Source organism: Microcebus murinus, chromosome 7 (genome assembly GCF_040939455.1).
Source record: "Microcebus murinus isolate Inina chromosome 7, M.murinus_Inina_mat1.0, whole genome shotgun sequence".
Taxonomy (NCBI): Eukaryota; Metazoa; Chordata; class Mammalia; order Primates; family Cheirogaleidae; genus Microcebus; species Microcebus murinus.
Window position 1 is genome coordinate 8,743,785 of NC_134110.1, and position 20,463 is coordinate 8,764,247.

At 40.4% G+C, this 20,463-nt stretch overlaps 1 protein-coding gene across 14 annotated transcripts in view; it reads right to left on the reverse strand.

Moving 5' to 3' along the window:
• Positions 1-20,463, reverse strand: part of AKAP13 (A-kinase anchoring protein 13) — a 298,777-nt gene that overhangs the window by 33,398 nt on the left and 244,916 nt on the right. For all 14 annotated transcript variants that reach the window (XM_076004775.1, XM_076004777.1, XM_012774215.3 and 11 more), the window contains 3 exons: positions 12,720-12,894; positions 3,127-3,194; positions 824-890 (listed from right to left, as the gene is read on the reverse strand). In XM_076004775.1, coding sequence (XP_075860890.1) covers positions 824-890; positions 3,127-3,194; positions 12,720-12,894 — 310 coding nt within the window. The remainder of the gene's footprint in view (positions 1-823; positions 891-3,126; positions 3,195-12,719; positions 12,895-20,463) is intronic.

A 20,463-nucleotide genomic window follows, 5' to 3' on the forward strand; every position in this document is an offset into this window, starting at 1 on the left:
TTTGATGTGACTCGGAGACTGTGATTTACTTAATTTTGCATATCACTTGAGGTCCTTGGGGAAAAAAGGAACCATTTCTATAGCTTCACAGTTTATAAAGAAGTCTAACAAGCAAGATCTCATTTGATTCACACAACCGTGAAGCACTAAAAGCAAGTAGTCTAATTCTCAACTATTACTAGACAGGAAACTGAGATGTACAGGGGTCACTTGCTGAAACCCATAGGGCAAAGGTGTTACCTTTAGATGAACACACACATTGTTCTAGAAACCTTCAAAGAGGGTTTGATAGTATAATGTCAAGCTATTGGTCAAGGAATCTGCAGTATAAAACAGCAGTCTTTTCTAACTTACCACAGAACAGGTATTCCAATCTTTTTTTTTTTTTTTTTTTTGAGACAGAGTCTCGCTTGTTGCCCAGGCTAGAGTGAGTGCTGTGGCGTCAGCCTAGCTCACAGCAACCTCAGACTCCTGGGCTCAAGCAATCCTGCTGCCTCAGCCTCCCGAGTAGCTGGGACTACAGGCATGCACCACCATGCCCGGCTAATTTTATATATATATACATTAGTTGGCCAATTAATTTCTTTCTATTTATAGTAGAGACGGGGTCTCGCTCTTGCTCAGGCTGGTTTCGAACTCCTGACCTCGAGCAATCCGCCCGCCTCAGCCTCCCAGAGTGCTAGGATTACAGGCGTGAGCCACCTCGCCCGGCTAGGTATTCCAATCTTGATTATGAATAGTAAGTGAACATTACAACAGTATTTTTAAATCCAGAACTAGAAAGTCAGAAAGGGAGTTCTGGGAGGTGGGTTGTGTTACTTACGCTTGTTCCTCATAATGACCGTGGGCAGTGATGACGTGTCATGCGCCTGAAGGCTACCTTTGGGCTGCTAAGGAAAAAGAGAGAAATTCAGGAATCCTGCACTGACAGCTCCCCCTCTGTCAAGCTCTGAGAAGCCTGGAGTAGAGGGGAGAGGCTCAGCCTCCTCTCCTGCTGCTCCTGCACGGCCCTAGCACCCGCATCCCGGTGAGGGCTGCCCTACTTGCCAGCCCCTGACCCGCCAAGCCCCCTCCCAGGCCGCAGATGCTGTCTCTCCTGCCCAGGATGCCTTTCTGACCTTCACAGGCCTGGCATTCTTCCACCGCAGGACTGTTTAAGTACCGTGCCTCCTTGGGAAAGACATCCACTAGCTTCTTTCCTCTCCTCGCCCAAGGCACTGCCTGGCACCCCTTTCTTCTCATTTAAGGAAACTGCCTGTCCATCTTTCCCACTAGACAGTTGCTTCCTTAAGAGCAGCATCTGTGCCCTTTTCATATCTATTTCTCCAGTGACTAGCAATATACAGTGCTAAATTCTTAGGCAAATGCTAATTCTGGTTAAGACTTTAGTTGTAGTACATAACACTTTGAGAAATTATAGATTGATGAAATTAATGAGATAAACCATTAGAGGAAATAGGTTATTTGCAATTTAAAACAGAATTCTCCCCATTAGGTTATATTCTCTTACATGGGAGATGCTAGATCTGTATCGTTACTGTTCTATAGAACCTAGTACATTCACAACAGCAGTAAGTCTTACCAGAGACCACAAAGTCAAACAACTACGGGGTTGAGCAGGTAGCAATCGACAGAAGCAAGAGTGAGGTGGGGGGCAGGCAGTGGCAGTCTGGAACTCATCCTGTCTAAAGGATGGGGCAGCCTCTCAGCTCCAGGTGACTATCATTTGCCATCCATCCCTCCCACATTTAAGGATCTATAATAAGCCAGACACCATTCTGGGTGCTCAGGCTCTATTAACAGATCAAAGATTCCCGCCTTCAGAATGGTTGGCAAGTTTGGAGCTTACATTCTAGGAGGGGGAAGGGTACAGACCATAATACATAAATATATATAATAAATAAACATATGTATAATAAGTAAAGATGGTTAAATACAGACTCTGAGAAGGTGGTAAGTACTATGGAAAAAAGGAAACAGGGCAGGCTCAGGACAACTCTGAGTGCTGGGTGAGGGGAAACACCAATGGGCCTGGGGTCGTGAGAACTTAACATTTTTCAGGAGAAATAAGCATACAAACTGCTATGAAATGTGACTTTTAAATAAATGCATTAACTCGAATTAAAAAACTACTACACGAGCCAGACAAAATCCATGTCCATAGACTGAATAAGACCTGGGGTACAGAAGTTTGCCGTCTACACACTAGTTCAGTGCTTCTTACAGTGAGGTCCTAGGACCATCAGCATCAATCTGGGAACTTACTAGAAATGCAAATTCCTGGGCTCTATGCCAAAATCTCAAACTCAGGGAGTGGGGCCCAGTAAGCTGTCTTTTAATAAGCCCTTGAAATGATGCTGATGCACCTTCCAGATTGAGGCCATCACACTAGACAGACGTGTTTGGCTATCAATGAAGCACACAGCACGTTGAGCATCTGTGCAGATGTGGATGGAGAGTACTCTTCTGACAAGGAGCAAAAAGACATTTATGGGTGACTAGAACACTGACGACCATGCTGGCTACCTAAAAGGTACGCCCCAAACCTGTAATCATTTTCTATGCATCACTGATTACTACAGAGCATGCAAGCTCAGAGTAGGTACCATCAGACAATGGGCACTTCTTATTTTTTTATCCTGTGATCAGAGACGTCCAGCATATGCACCTGTGGAGAAAAGTGCTCCCAGACAGGCTGGGGCCAATCATAACAACTGCCTCACCCCACAGGCAGATCAAAGCCTCTGATTAACACCTGCTGCCCTCATGGTCTGAGGAGGGGTGTGAACAGCGGAGCAAGTCTGCAGAAGCGGTTAAGAAGAAAACCACTTCAGCAGCAACACAGAAATATTAAAGCCACCAAGAAATGTATATCTAACACATAACAAGTTCTGAAAGCATTTTCTTTTCTAAAAGTTGCAAATTCCCGAGCATGTTAATCAAAAGGAGGATTGATCACTTTAGAGAAAAATTATTTTTTGCTTATTCTGGTCTCAAGGTTTGTACCAAATGATTAAAACAAACAAAACCCACCACAACCTCAACGCTCCCAATTCCTGAGGATTTTACTGGCTTAAACCCTTTTATTAAATATTTTAAGCTTTCTTTTAGCCAGAAATGTCTTACCTTCATTCTGACCTTTGCACAGCAGGCCAGATTTTCTCGGCAGCCTTTGTGCACAAAAGCACTGCAATCTGAAAAGAAAGCAAAACCCAGGGTCACAATGACAGAGCACATAGATCCTAGATTCTGACGTTCCATTGCTGCTGCAAGCAGCGGGTGTATTTCAAAGTGAAGTCACTCACGTGTAAGAATGCAACTCTAACTGAAATTAGAGACTGCAGTCCCCTTTTAGGAAGCGGGCCTGTGATGTTATGTGGGGGAGAAACAAGAGCAGATGTGATTCCTAATTTAACAAAAAATAGAAGTCTAGAACTTCTCAGACAGGAAGCTGAGAGGCTACCAAGACTAAAAGCGAAAGTGTCTGCCATCAATATGTAAGTTTAAGTCACAAATAAATATGTAAGTAAAGCCCGATGGGTTGTAAAATTCGTATGACTGCATCAAAGTGCAGAATATGAAATGTGAAAATCCACCTGCTTACATCCTTTTCCTTGAGGTCTTAGCTACCCTGAGCTTTGTGCAACCCACTCTCTGAGACAAGAGCCGCACACGAAATGTCATGGAAACACTCGCAAGCACCTCTGGGAACCCTGACTCAAGAGCAAATGAGAGACTTCCGGAAACAGAACACAGAAACCACAATTTGCCAAGGACATGATCTTATCGCAATTCTTTTATTTCTTACTCCCTTGGCCTACAAGGACCACTGATGTAAAAACCCAACCCTTCTGCGCCTTAGAAGGATCCCGTGAAGTCATAAAACAGAACCGGGCCAGAGGTGGAGTAGAAACAAACAAAAGATTTGTCTGTGGGGGCACCGATGAGGAGAGACTCTCCTGCTCCCTCCGAAATCGATGACAGACACCATGCACTGGGCAACGCTGCACAGGCCGATTCAGGAAGCAGTGCAGGGCCTGTTTATGTCGACTTGCGAGTTATGGACCAAGATCTCTTCTAGCTCAGACTTAAGGATTTGGACTGGAGTGATGACAGGGAACGGTGGGTACCAAAAAGGAGACTGCCAAGACCCCAGACCCCAAAGGCCTTTCCGTTCCCTTTGTAATGGTTGCTCCTTCAACGCCCACTTGACTCACCCCCCTCCGCGCCCCCGTCACAGTGTATTGAGGTCACCTTAGGTTTTTCTCCTCCACCTGGTGCTCCTCTGGAGCAGGATCATTCACCCACTGCCGAATCTTCAATTAAGTCTCCCTAGCACAGTGCCCGGCTCACGGCACCCACTCAAACATCTATCTGTATGCCCTATGCCTGCTCTACATAAAAGCCAAATGCCCCGACACACTCTTGATTACAGTATGTGAAATAATCAGTTTGTTAACATTAAAAGGAGAACAGGAAGAACAACTGTCAAACTAGATTTGACTTAGGTACTGCCGGTGCTAGTTAGTGTACCCTCGTACAAACAAATCCTCTCTCTGTAGGCCTCGGTTTCCTCATATAAAAATGAAAAAAGGAACCCAAGTTACTTCTGTCTGTGAATCTTTAAGGGAGGCGGGTGGGCGAGTGGGACCCACAGCAAAGAGCGTAAAAAAGTAGTCGAGGCAAACTTCCTTGATTCGTTTTTCCAGTAAGGCAAACGTGTGTCTGCCCGTCCTCAGCACTACCCTTCCTCAGGGCGTGTGGTGTCTCCACTTCCCTGCCACACAGCCGCCAGCGACCTGGGCCCTGCTGTGGTCTGGGCCAGCTTGCCATCCTCTCCTTCCCGTCCACAGGCTTCTCAGCTCCCCTCCCCATCTTTTTTCTCTGCCTTTCACAAACCCCTGCTCAGCAGAAGTCTTTCAAATACATCTTTAATCCCATCCCTCCTTCCCCTCTCAGAGTTTTGCTTATTTATTAGGAGAACCTCTCATCCACTCCATTCCACTTAAATTAGAATATGCTTTAAACCATATGTTTAAAACTAACGAATCCATGGCAAGGACAAGGAAAGGCAGATATTTAGAAATGAAATAAAATGTGGCACTAGCACACAGTAATAGTGTCTTTAAAATATTAAAAACTCCTTATAAAATAGTAAGAACAAGACAATCAACTGGACAAGACTATGAACAGGCAATTCACTAAAAACATAAAACAGTGCTCAATCTCTCTAGAAATCAGATAAATGTAAACTAAAACAACAAAGAAATACCATTTTATGTCCAGACTGGCCAAAATAAAAGTCTGCCAGTTCTAAGCACTGCTGAGGAAATAGTGATGCAGGAACTCTCGTTATCTGCTAAGGGATCTAGAGACTGATACACCCACTTTGGAGAGAGTAATTCAACAACATTTAATAAAGTTGAAAATATGCCTACTCTCTGAGCTAGTGCTTCTTGGTATATAACCACTTAGTGACACACACACACACATAAGGATGTCTATTGCGCACTGTTTGTAACAGAAGTTGGAAATAACCCAAATGAGCAGTGATACAGATTTAATACATTCATATAATGGAATAGCATATAAGAGTTAAAAGTCAAGGATCAGAACTACGTGTTTCAACATGCTGAATCCGCAAAACACAAGGTATTACAAAATGAGATGTACTGTATGGCAGGATTTATTTAAACTAACACCCCCCCATTTATATATGAGATAAAATTATAAAACACAGACCACTAATACAGTGAATTCATGATAGTGCTTGTCCCTGGAGAGGAAGGAAAAGGAATGGGGCAGGGAAACACAGGTGAATTTGACTTGAACTATAATGGTTTCTTTTTTTTTTTTTGAGACAGAGTCTTGGTTTGTTGCCCAGGCTAGAGTGAGTGCCGTGGCATCAGCCTAGCTCACAGCAACCTCAAACTCATGGGCTCAAGCAATCCTGCTGCCTCAGCCTCCCGAGTAGCTGGGACTACAGGCATGCGCCACCATGCCCTGCTAATTTTTTCTATATATATTAGTTGGCCAGTTAATTTCTATTTATAGTAAAGACGGGGTCTTGCTCTTGCTCAGGCTTGTTTCAAACTCCTGACCTTGAGCAATATGCCCGCCTCAACCTCCCAGAATGCTAGGATTACAGGCGTGAGCCACCGCACCTGGCCCTGTAATGGTTTCTTAAAAAATAAAAAATAATCTGAAGCAATGACAGAATGTTACTATGTTTCATTTGAGTGGTGGGTACATAGGTGTGTTTGTTAAATTACTCATGCACAATATTCTGTATTAATAAAAAAAAAACCTAGTGTATCACACTCTAATATCCTTTAAAGCCCCTTATCCTTAAAAAAAAATCAATTTATCATATTTCAGATAAAAACTATTTTCATCTATATTTTATTGTCTAAGATTCCGATCAAAAAGGTGTATTTTTCCTTTTGTTTTATTAGAAATCTAGTAGATCTATGTCTAGTATTTTAGGCACTTATTGGGCAACATAGAAGGTGTTAAATTCACTTGAGAACTTGCCACTAATTCTGATCTGCTCTGTTCTTCCTGTTCCTTTTCTTCCAGCCAGTTCTGACACCCTACAGAGAATTAAGCAATGGCAATTTTCAAGGGAGTGGTACTATCATTTTTAAACAGACTCAGGTAATATTCCAGTTCTCAGGCCAGTGTTTGAGATCTAAAAGACAATTCCAATTTGATGAATCATAAAAGCAGAAATAACATTTAAAATGTGCTTCTAGAAAGAACTTTTAGCATACATTCACTTTTTTAATTAACTGAGACATGGCCTGAAACCCACAACCCAGCTGGAAGTTTAATATGCTCTATTTTATGGTCACGAGTTTTAGTGATAAACAGTTCACATGGACGTCTGCTTAGCCTGCTGAAGTACCTACTTGAAAAACACTCATCTTGTTACCAAGTTATCCTGGACTCAATTCACAGCGATGGTTTTAGTGCTGTGCGTGGGTGATTCAGAACTTCGGCCCCACTGACATCAGCCAAAGACATGAGATTAAAACCTTATTCTCTGTTTTGGAAAACTGACAATTACCAAGAATGTAAGAAGACAAACCTAATACATTTTCAAACTCTCTGCCACAAGCCATACCATGTTGTTAGGAAGATCAAAGAGGGATTATCTGGCCTTTTAAAAAATTTATTTATTTGAAAGATTTCCTAATAGCAGTAAGCAATATGCTTTCATTTTTCAAAATTCTTCAAAAAGGTCTCAGCACCATGGTTTATGGGAACAGAGCTGAGCCCAAATTATATTCTTCTGAACTTAAAAGCAAACAGCCCAGCCTTCAACTTCTTTCTTCACTACAAGGAGGCATCAAATCAAAGAAAATGAAGCTAAACCCACATGACTGGGAACTATCTCGTGTCTGTTGCTGTATTTTTCTTTAATCCTTGCCACCAACCATCGCAGATCTTTGGTGCACTGTTATATACTATGCATTCCTTTTCTTCCAGCAGAAAAATAAAACAAACCATTAGAGAGACTAACTTATGAAAATCAGCTTTATAGAATGGTAAGTGGAGGGGCCATGCCAAACAAATGAAATTACAGAGTATCAAAGGCCTCTGTAAAGAGTCACCTTGGTGAGCCGAGTTCTGTGCATCCAGAGCCCTGAACAAGGGGGTCTTCCTTTACTTTTGTCTAACTGATTGTCATTAGGGACTATGCTGAAGAGCTCTATCTGTGTTCTTCCTACTAGGGACAGATCTGAGCAGGCAAATCTACTTAGAAAAAAATGATCTGATCCTTCTTAAGAACACAAGTTGAAGAATTACCTTTAAAGATAGAAATGTGCAACTTCCTCCTATTATTTCAACCCTAACCACAAAAATGGAAATAAAACAAATATGAGCAATGTAGAAAAGCATGCCCCAAAATTCTTTGTGCAAATTCTTGTTTAAAATCTTTAGGGAGAAAAAAAAAAAAATCTTTAGGGAATGGCCGGGTGCGGTGGCTCACGCCTAGCACTCTGGGAGGCCAAGGTGGGTGTATTGCTCGAGGTCAAGAGTTCGAAACCTGCCTGAGCAAGAGCGAGACCCCGTCTCTACTATAAATAGAAATTAATTGGCCAACTAATATATATAGAGAAAAAATTAGCCGGGCATGGTGGCACATGCCTGTAGTCCCAGCTACTCGGGAGGCTGAGGCAGCAGGATTGCTTGAGCCCATGAGTTTGAGGTTGCTGTGAGCTCGGCTGACGCCATGGCACTCACTCTAGCCTGGGCAACAAAGTGAGACTCTGTCTCAAAAAAAAAAAAATAAATAAAAAATAAAAATTAAATAAAATAAAATCTTTAGGGAATGTGAAACATTACCTGATCTGGATAATGTTTATATGCAAAGGGCCATATGAGATGTTCTTGGTAGCTGGTGTAATAACCACAGTGCTGATGTAAAGAACAAGAGGAAAGCCACAAAAAAGAGCCAAATCATCATAGCTGAAGTACCCACAACAGGAGTTTTCATAAGAACAATGGTAAACAAAAATGGAACAAAATGAAAATGCTCCACTTGAAAAAGAACTGACTTATCCTTCATTCCCTTTCCTATTCTCTAAAATAACAAACTTCCTTTCGTTCATCAATTATATGTATTTTACTCTCTCATATAAGCAATGAACTCTTAATGCCAGAAAACTAGAGAGACGCTTTTCCTGATGAAATCCAAAGCAAAATCCAGCCATCACACATACTCTAAATTCTTATGCTTCCTACTTAGATTGCAGCTGGTCTACTTGTTTATTTTTTTTAATCAAGAGTAACAACCTACCACAAAAGTACTCAGAAGCTAACGCAACAGAAAATAAATCAACAATAATCTCAACATCATTTTATATCTGTTTAAAGCAAACAAAACAGAACCACTGGCAAGACCCCAAAACCCCAAACATAACAAAGGACTCCACCAAGCTTTCTAAAGACCAAATTACTTGTGGCAGCTGAAAGAGCAGCAGATTATTCAAGGACAGCTTTATATAATAAAGAAATAAGAAGCAAAAAGATATCCCTCTCTTCATTAAAATCACCTAATCCTACAAAGAATAGTTTTGGCTGAGAAAGAAACCTCCAAGATTTCTCCTTATTTAAATTATTTTGAAATAGCCCTGATCAAAAGCCTCAGGTTTTGCTTCCACGGGTTTTTGTTTTGTTTTAAATCCAGGAGTAGACTGCAAGGGAGCCATATGGATGCTTTGCTCACTATTTCTAGTGTCTGATCATGAACGTATCCATCTTAGCCCACATAAGGGATTCAGCTTTCACCCTTATGATCTGAGGCCGGTCCAGGTATAGTCCAGTGGAGTCAGAGATGCTGATTTGTTTTAAAACATTCCCTCCTGTAGATCCCTTAGTACTTGTATGCAGATGGATACAGTAAAGGGGCTAAAGGCATGTGGAAGACAGGAGCAAATCAATATAAACCATGAATATACATCATCACGGTGGACTGTATGGATGAGCGAAGCTATGAGTCAAAACCTTACTGAGCAGCTGCTTGGGGTATGAAGCTCCATCTAGTGGTCAGCAAAATAGGGTTATGTTAAACCAAGAAGGAAAGCTGCTTTCTTCTAAAGCACAATAGTTTCCTGGATGTAAATGACTAATTGCACAGACGCTATGTTTCCAGAGACTCCTGGGAAGATCCTGCACATCAGAGTAAATGGAGGGAAGGGACAAAAGATTCTGAGTCCCCAAATTACTCATATTTTCTACTTCCTGCCAAGATAACAGATGGGGCTTCATACAAACATGCAGGCTCTGTTCTTCAGGAAGCTAAAGAGAATCATTTCATTACGTCTGTTCCTTTGGGAAGATGACTACATACTTGTCCTTTGCTTTCAAGCTTTGATTCCCCCTCCCTCCTTTTTTACAAGAGGCAGGCTCCACAAACCTTAATGCCAACACCAAACATTGAGACTATTTCAACACTACCTCTGGAGTAGGGCGCAAAGCCGCAGATGAAGCACTGGGCTCCTCAGTTTCTGATGTGGGGTGGTATACAAATTAAAAGTGTATTTTTGAAACTTAGGTGCATTATTAGGGTAATAATCAAGTCCTACTTAAACGATTCCTTTTTTCTATCTGAGTCTTTTTAGTTTAAACCTTAAAAATGTTAACTCTTTTTCTTTGTTTTTGGTAAGCAGGTAGAACTAAGATAACCTGAAATTTTTTTTTTTTTTAAGAGACAAGATTTTGCTCTGTTGCCCTGGCTGGAGCACAGTGGCCTGACTAGCACACTGTAACCTTGAACTCCTGGACTCAAGTAATCCATCCTCCTGACTTAGTCCCGAGTAGCTAGGACTAAAGGTGTGTGTCACCACGCCTGGCTAATTTTTAAAAAACATTTTTTGTAGAGATGGGGTCTCACTATACTGGCCAGGTAGGTCTCAAAACTCTTGGCCTTAAGTGATCTTCCCATCTCAGCCTCTCAAAGCACTGAGATTACAGGCATGAGCCACTGGGCCCAGTCACCTCTGACATTTGAACAGATCAAGCCATTACTATAAATCAGAGAATACTAGCAAAGGACATTATGATACCTCTCCCCCAGACAGACCTCTCAAACAGAAAAGACTCTAGTCTAGTGATGACGCATTGGGTTTCCTGAAATAATCTGCTTCCAGAAGAAGCAGATGCCTTGGGTGACTTCATGTTGAAATTAACAGGTTCATAAAAAACAAGGTCCCATCCCACAATGTAGCTAATCCACTGTTTTGCTGGTTTTCTACTTTAAGAAGTCTTAATGAAATAAAATATTATTGTATTATTATGTACCAAATACGTAAAATATTTAGTATTAATTAATTACTAAGTCTCACTTTTGTTGCCTAGGCTAGGGTGTTGTAGCTCACAGCAACCTCAAACTCCTGGGCTCAAGCAATCCTCCTGCCTCAGCCTCTCAGGTAGCTCGGACTACCGGCATGTGTCACCATGCCCAGCTAAATTTTCTATGTATTTTCAGTTGTCCAGCTAATTTCTTTCTATTGTTTTAGTAGAGACGGGGTCTCGCTCTTGCTCAGGTTGGTCTCAAACTCCTGAGCTCAAACGATCCGCCCGTCTCGGCCTCCCAGAGTGCTAGGATTACAGGCATGAGCCACCATGCCCGGCCAAGTTACCTATTTTTAGTAACAAATTCCTTGGGATATGCAACATAAATGACTGAAAAAAAGACACCATGGCATCATGGTCTGAGACTTGCTCTTTGGAGTCTGAATTAGTCACAATTTTGTCTGAACTGGTTATAGGCTTATAGGTATAACATGATGCTAACACCTCACCCTTCTGATTGACTGGGCTGGTTGTGGGGTAGCTGGATCTCCAGACTGGTCACCTCTGACTACAAGCAACCTCCTTGATTTACCGTGGTGTGCTCTATAAATATTATTATTTTCTACATGTGCAATAAATTGAGATGTATTGCCTCAGAGCAGACATTTGCAAATTATGGCCTGGGGGCCCAATTTGGCCTGTAGCCTGCTTTTAGATAGCCCATGAGGTATGAATTGTTTTTACATTTTAAATAATTTTTTTTTATTTCAGCATATTATGGGGGTACAAATTTTAAGGTTTCAAATAATGCCCTTACCCCTCTCCCCCAAGTCTGAGCTTCAAGTGTGACCATCCCCCAGAGGGTACACATCTTACTCATTATGTATGTATATACCCACCCCCAAATTTTAGTGTCCCCAAATAAAGTTTTATTGGAATACAGCCATCTCATTGGTTTCTGTATTGTCTATGGCTGCTTTTGCATTGCAACTGCAGAGTTCAGTAGTTGTGACAGAGACCACACGGCCCACAAAGCCTAAGATATTTGTTATCTGTTCCTGTACAGAAAAAGTTAACCAACTCCTGCCTGAGAGCATCTTATCAAAGATGCCTTACAGTGGCCTGCAGTAGGCCAGCATGGAGTGTCTGTGCAGGAGGTGCTCTCCCTGGGCAGTCACCATGGCTGAACACTGGTAAATGGCTAAGGCATGCAACAAGTCCTAGAATAAAAAAATGAGTGTATAGGATCTGACAAGGAGCTGCTGAGTAGCTTTAGGATTTGAGGCTGTGGGTTGTTTTGATGCTGACACAGACTTCTGTAATATGGAATGGTTTAGAGACCACAGAACGAAGTGCAGATGCATCTCGACTTATGATGGGATTACATGCAGATAAAATCCATCCTAAGTTGAAAATGCACTGAAAATGCATTTAGTATACCCAAACCTATCAAACATCATAGCTTAGCTTAACCTACCTAAACATGCTCAGAACGCTTACATGAGCCTATAGTTGGGCAAAATCATCTAACACACAGCCTATTTTATAATAAAGTGTTGAATAGCCTACATAATTTATTGAATACTGTACTGAAATTGAAAAACAGAATGGTTATATGGGTACTCAAACTATGCTTTATCACTTTCAAACCATTGTAAAGTTGAAAAATCAAAAGTTAAACAATCCTAAGTCAGGGACCATCTGTATTTGAAATTGTGGCTGTCTGAAATGAATAGGGGCTGTATGATATATACCTAGACTTTATTTCTTCCAGGATATTTAAAGAAACTGTGAAAAGGGTTACTTCTCCACATAAATGGGGAACAGATAAGGGGTGGGATGGACAGGAAACTAGAAATGAGCCTTCCTGAGCCAGGAGAGTCCCCTTTCATGAGAGGAGGAAGCTCGTCTCTTACTTGCACAAGTGTAGGCGTCTTTGCTGGTGAAAGGCTTCATGCACTGGCTGCAGCTGATAGGACCCACGACAGGAATGGGACTGAAAGTGTGTCCGTTCAGAGTCTTCTTGTCTTTCTCCTTCTCCTTAGAGTCTTTCTCCTTCTCCTTAATTTTATCTTTCTCTTTTTCCTTTTCCTGCCAAAGAAAACGATCAACAGTTAATTGAACAATGGCAATTGTTCCCCTTATGTGGCCACCCAGATGGCATGTGGGTTGGTGAGTGTTTTGGGCAAAAGTGAGGAGTAATAGTCTGGGCAAATTTTTAAAAATTAAGGTGCTAGCGAGCGAGTTATACTAGAAAAACCAGAGGGAAGCTGGGCAGGTTGCAGAGTTCTGGCAGTGGCTTGTTCTGTGGTTATTTGCAGTGACAGACACGATGCCCAGGGACCAACACAGCCAAGAGCCTGCTGAAAGGAAGAACCTCCTCAGTAGGCCGCGGCACAGTCCACAGAGGAAGAGAGCAATGAGTGTAGGGCCAGCTTTAGGCAGGGAACACAAGCAAGCCTGGTAGCAACTGTGGGGTCAGCCTGAGGGAGAGGAAATATATATAAATACTGGGCAGCATGAAAAATCACTGAGGCTCCTGACTTTCTCATACCAACTGCACATTCCTAAGTGAGGGAGTATCTGTAATGTTTCCTCCTTTACTCTAGCCAGAAATACCAAATATCCCTCACCTGTACATTTTCGGTTTTTACTAACTAGAATTTTATGGATAATGGTGTCAGCCATGGGTTCCAATCTAGGTTCTACTACTACTACTTACTATTGGCGTGATTTTGGGTAAATTATTTCTCTGAACCTCAGTTTCCTCATTTTTAAAGTAGGAATAATAACAAAGGTACCTATATCATGTATTTTAAAAAAAATAATTAGGTAGGACAATACCTGTGAAGCATTTTGCACACTGCTGGGCACAGAGTGAATATATAATAACACTTAGCAATGGTTATGATAATGATTATTCATAACTTACTAAAAACCAGTTTCATTAGCTATGACTCTACTATCCCAACATATAAATATATTGCTTACAGTAAAGGAAATTATTTTGATTTGAGAAGCGAGGATAAAAGAAATCAGGGAGCAGGAAAAGGACAGTGGTGCAGAATGGGGAGGGTAGGTAGAATGGACAGATGAGAGGAAGAAGCCTTGTTAATAGCCTTTCTCAAAACCACCTCTGTTGTCCCCTCAAGCTGGTTACCAAAGGGGTCACTTCCTTTAAGAAAATGGCCTCGCAGAGAAAGGAAGTCCCAAGGACTAGCTGCTCACTCCTCTGCCCTGAGGACCCAGGGGCACAGGAAGAAAGGAAGGCTGGCAGGTGTCTCTAGTTTCCAAAGACAAGGCTTCCCAAGACCTGCTCTCTGACTCCTTTGCAAAGCTCCCGTGTTTTCCTGTGGGCTTCCCTTACCTGTCAGAGAGGGAAGAGGAAATGGATAGTCATCTCATGTTTACTTTGCGCCCAGCCACTCACTGGGTGCTTTCTACTAACTGAGCAGACTACAACCGGGACAGGTAAAAAACTCAGGGGACACTGGCAAAGGAGACATCAGGTTGGGGGGATCAGGGCACTGGCCTGGGATTCAGGAGCCCTGAGTGCTAGAATGGTCTGGTATGTCACCTCAAGGACATAGGAATGTCAGAAATGCTTCAGACACAGACAGGAAGCAGAGGACTTTCATGTGACACCAGGCCTCAACCAAAGAGGTGTTGTTACCAAAGCTTACATAGTCATGAAGAGGAAGGAGAAGGAACTTAAACCTTGAAAACTTGAACTTGAAGAAATACTGATGAGTGCTAGATCCTTAAAAAAAATCTAAAACAGTCAGGGACATTTCAGGCACTCGCTATCCTCGGGAGGCTAGAGCTGTGACGGTGTGACCAGGTTCTCCATAAAAGGTCCTCTGGAAGCACTGTTTGGTAGAGCACTTGGCTGGCTAATCAATATCAAGGGAATAATTTCCTTTCAAACCAACTGGAATATGGAGAAGTGCAGATCACAGAGGTAGTAGGAGTTTCACCTACTGCCATATACTATTGTTGTGATCTAAAAAAAATCTTGAAAACTGTTTACCCCAAAGTTAGTGATCCTGACAACTACCGTCTTACATTTTGAATCAATATTTTCTACATAATTTCATCTGATTCAATAACTCTGAAGGGTGAGCATATGCTTCCCATTTATAATCAAGAGGACAAATATAACAATCGCTAAAATTCTGAACAGTTACTATAAGCCAAGCCCTGTAATAAGCAATTCATATGCATTTTCTCACAACCACCAATGAATTAAATACTAGTTATTATCTCCATTTTATATCTGAGAGATTGAAGCTTGGAGATGTTCAACAATGTATTTGAGGCTACACATCAGTAACTGCCCAGGCTGGAATTAAAATCCACACCTGGCTAACTATAGAACTCAGCTCTCATTTACTACACGATACTGCCAACAATGGAGAGGTTCATTGACTTGCAAAAGGTCACAAAGCAAATGATCAGCACAGTCAAAATGAGAACCCAGCTCTTCTGCCTTCTGTTCTGAACCCATCCACTAAACTGAAATGGTAAGTATCTGCTAAATCTATGATTTGTGCGAAGTCCTCTGTTAACAGAATATATATAACGAAGATCTAAGAGCCAAACTGCTACAATTTTGAGCTATAAAAAAGAGAGGAAGGGAGAAAAAACAAACTACTTCACTTTACAAAACAGGAAACTGTTCTGAGTGAAAATTAGAAACTGCTAAAATACTTAAAACTCTAATAAAACTAAAGCATATAAAACTCTAATAAAAATCAATAACAAACTGAGTTTCTTCAAATAATTTCTTTCTTTTAATGAAATTTTGCTGAAGGTTTCTCCATGCATGAAACATTAAACCAAAAAGCATCTGATTTTTTGCTCAGGAAAGCTATGGCACACTCCAATAGTTAAAAAAATCGATGGCAACTAGCTTATTCTCTCAAGTCTTACGATGCTCTTCAAATCTGAATAAATAATAATATCCTGATCCTTTGCAACAACCAAAATTAGTTCTTCCTAGGATGAAACAAACAAACAAACAAACAAACAAAAACAAAGCAACTGACTCCACCACCTGTGTTTATTGTAACAGAACTTAGTGCAATAAAGTCAGGCTCTTACCTCCCCATGTTTTGGTCCCATGAATCTCACCGTTATGAGGGGTGCTTCATGAAACCGGCCCCATTTTATAGACATGATTCAAGGCCCATGCCAGGAAATGTGCTCTCACAGAAGGAAGGGCTCATGCCGGCAAGACAGAGCTCAGCAGCTCTGAGCTGCCATTAGTGAAACCGTAAGAGGAAGCCAGAGACTGGTTGAGAAAGAAGGAGGGAGGGCTGAGGCTGCTTGTTTCCTTAAGACAATCTTAACTATTTGAATGCTGCTGGTAAAGCCAACAACTCTAGTGACAAAGGACACAGGAAATGAAACAAAACTCATTCCCCAAAATACAGTGGGTGGGAATACTGCTTAAGTTGCCATATGGGAACTCTGGCAGGGTTTGAGGCCAAGTTTTTAACACTAGAAGCTAAGGAACACATCTTATCTATTTAAGAACAGACTCCTCATTTTATTAAAAAAAAGCAGTGAGTTTCATAAGAAAACTTTTTAGTGAGGCTGCCTGTGGTAAAGTGGTGAATGCTTGTTTTCTGCAGTCTCACATTTCCATGTTTAACAACTGCCAAATGCTTTAACTGTGTGCTGGAGAAACAGAAGCTAACAGTGTTTAACAGGGAAAGATGTAGGTAACAACTATGCTAGGATACCATGGAAAAAAATGATTCTTCACTTTTCTAAACCTTCCCTTTCAGACAAGTAATTATAATTTAAAAAACCTACAATACTCTGGACAACTGTGCAGACGATGTAATTAAACAACATGTTGCAGATCTTTAATCAAAGAATGAATGAAATAATTATAACTGATATATAAGATGTGTTCCTTAGCTTCTAGTGGTAAAAACTTGCCCTCAAACCTTGCCAGAATTCCCATATTGCAACTTAAGCTCTATTCCCACACACTGCGTATCTGTATACACTCACTTAAATCTTTGCAAACACTATTCTACTCTAGTAGGCATTTTTTATGCAGACCACAGAAACTAGGAATTGTCCTGTTAAAAGAGAATAGTATATTAGCAGCTGTGTAAGAATTTAACTCTTAGACCCAAAAATACCTACCCTCAAGTGAGATTAAGGATCTAAAGCATTTCTAACCATCTTCTACTTATCTACAAAAAGGAAAGCTTAGCAGGAAAAAAACCCAAAAAACAACCAAACAAACCAGTGTGATAGGACTGTTTAAAGAGCCTCACTCCACTTCCTTTATGAACTTGAACATTATGCATATGAGTACTTAAATATTCTGTAACAAGCAAATTTACTTAGCAGAAAACAAAGATACTAAGACAAAAGCAGAAACTGTCAGTCTTCCTGTTATACTTCCTGTTTAGCACCCCCTGCAAAGAAACATTCAGATATTATCTTATAACTTATGCCAGTTATTGGATAATTCTCAAAAGGACATATGAAGTATCAGTGACTCAATTTCTATAATTTATATACATAAAACCCAGTGCTCCAGGTAAAATGTTACCCTCCCCAGGAATGTGAACAATTTGCTGCCTAGTGGCTGACTTTTGCTCCTCTGATTATTTAAGAACTGTTTATAATCACAATTTAACATACTGAATATAATGTTTCCAGGTTGATAACTATAAGCTATTTTCATATATATAAATAAAAAAGGAGAAATCTCCAAATCATCCTTAGACACTTCACTAATTATAGGTGGTATTTTGATATCATATTAAGTAAATGCTTAAATTTTTCCTTTAAAAGAAGTAGGCATGGTTACATTATATAGTAGATAAAAAAAAGTAAATTAGATGGTCTTTCATAGCATCTAATTAAAAATTAATTTAAAAGATGTGAAAACATCATTTTCATAGAAAAATTAGTGTTAACATCTATAGCAGCACTTTCAATTTTTTAACATTATGGAGAAGTAACATTATTCAATAGTTAAAAAGATTAGAGTATCATCATGTTAAGAAAATTTAATATTCATTTATTTTTACATTATCACTTAGAAAATAAAACATTTCTATATGGTAGAGCTCTATTGTGGATGCATGGCATATTAAGACAGGTGTTTAATGTAAATTAACATAAAATTTTTGCTTCACTATTTCCCCTATTTCTTATTATCTTTGTTACGTTGACAAAAGCTAAGCTGTTCTCTTAGAGGTTCTGTAACAATCTCATTTAAAAGTTAGCTAATAACGACTACCTATGAAAGGTGACTCCTAATATGCTTGGCCACTGGGGTACTCTAAGTACCTGATAACGGGAAATATATTTCGATACAGGATTACAGGTCTGTAACTGTTTGAGTTTCCATTGCTAGAGACAACATAGGCTCCAAAGATTAAATCTTGAAGCCAAGTCTGAAAGAGGAATCAATCTCAATTGCAAAACAGCCTTGTTGTTTTGGCAAAGGAGATGATCAGAGGCAAAAGGTCACCTGATAGTTAAGTTTCTACCAGTGATGACAGATTTAATTCCAAAACAAATTACCTACTTTTCTTCTGTCCTATCTCCTCATTCCCTCCCAGCAAACTACAGGCTTTTGAGATTTAAAAAGTTAAACAGGCCGGGCACGGTGGCTCACGCCTGTAATCCTAGCACTCTGGGAGGTCGAGGCAGGCAGATTGCTCCAGGTCAGGAGTTCGAAACCAGCCTGAGCAAGAGCGAGACCCCGTCTCTACTATATAAATAGAAAGAAATTAATTGGCCAACTAATATATATAGAAAAAATTAGCAGGGCATGGTGGTACACGCCTGTAGTCCCAGGTACTCGGGAGGCTGAGGCAGGAGGATTGCCTGAGCCCAGGAGTTTGAGGTTGCTGTGAGCTAGGCTGATGCCACGGCACTCACTCTAGCCTGGGCAACAGAGTGAGACTCTGTCTCAAAAATAAAGAAAAAAAAAAAGTTAAACAAAACAAAACAAAACAAAACACATACACTATTTAGTAATAGATTCCGATTAAGACTAAGCATGGAATGATGAGTACTGCTTGCTGGAAGTCAGACCACAAGAGGTTGTGTGACTAGAAGCAGTCTTCTCTGTGCTACCGTCTGTAAAATGATGAGACTTTTTTTAAAGGTCAGGTTCCAGCTTCTAAAGCTGGACTTACACTATCTTTTTTTCAACATCTGTATTACCTCATCAATGAGATCAGTGGTGTATTCACTGCTCTGTCCTAAAAATCCATGTCATTGAGGAGATGGACAGAAAAGGGAATCTCCACTTATTTATTGGTTTTCCAACTATAAGTTTCCTTGAAGACAGATTCCATAATAAAAAACAAAAACAAAAATATTTTGAAATTATCCAAACTAGACCATAAAATTTTTAAGGTTAAGACTATCAGCTTTTGTTCTTTTAGGTTAGCAGAATGCTAAGACCATACAAGTCACTCAGTAATACTTGGCAATTTATAATGATCTGGCCAAGGGGATTTTCTTTCTGCTGGTGCCAATGCGTGTCCAACCCAGCAGTGATAAGTATGAGGTTAATACTGTTAATAATTATGTGATTACACTAGAAAGGCCTGGCCAGACTCTCCATGTCTCCCCTGGCTGCCCACTTTCTCTCCATTCTGCACTTAGGAGAAATGAAGAGAAAACACGATTCTGGTGGCAGGTTTTATGGAAAAATTCCTCTGAATGATGATCAAACTTAGTATTTGCTCAAAGAAAGACATTTTACTTTTACAAATGTGGTAAAATATGCTGGCTGTATTTCTACCAGCCCACTTAGTTGAGGACTTGAGAGGCTTGGTGCCCTGTTTTGTAAGGGAGAAGGGGGTGCACTTTTATAACAATATTCTTGATAATTCTCTTGAGTTTAATGTTTATTCCCTTACTTCTCAGTAGGTATGTTTTGTACACAAATGTGTATACTACACACACACATATGTAAAGTGATTCCCTGTAAGAGTTCCTTAATGGATTTCACATGTTATTTACTTATTTCTTTATTTTGTTGGAAGGTGTGCGGGTAGGTGAACGAGGTGTGGGCAAGTAGGAGGCAGAAAGTTTTTCTCCATGGAACTGAAATGGAATAGGTGTGAAAAAGTTAACTTTTCTGTTTTTAAACAAATACATTGGAAAAAAATTAGAAATACATAAACCAAAAAGTAGTTCTCTCTATGGAGGTTATTACAGGAGATTTAATCTCCTGATCTTGGCAGAATATCCTTCTGTTGCATTTTAAATCTGATTTACTGATTTAAGCATTGTGGTTGAGAGTATGGCATTTGAAACCAAAGAGATCTGGGCTTGAATCTCTTCTTCACATTAGGAGCTCACCCTCAGATAAGGTACCTCACTCCTAGAAAAGGAAGATAATACCTACATTACAGGGTTATTGAAAGGATTACATGAGATAATACATGCAAAGTTGTTAGCATATAGTAAAAACTCAGTAAGTGGCAATACCTCTTGCTGCTATTTTTCCTTCCTATTGTTATTTTCTTCCAAATATTAGGCTATTTCAGAGAGTAACCCTGAATTTATTTCCATGTACATTCCTATCATTTAATTAGTTTTGGGATGTGCAGGCTGTGACAGGATCCAGCTGATAACTAAATAAGGTGGACACAGAGGAATGCC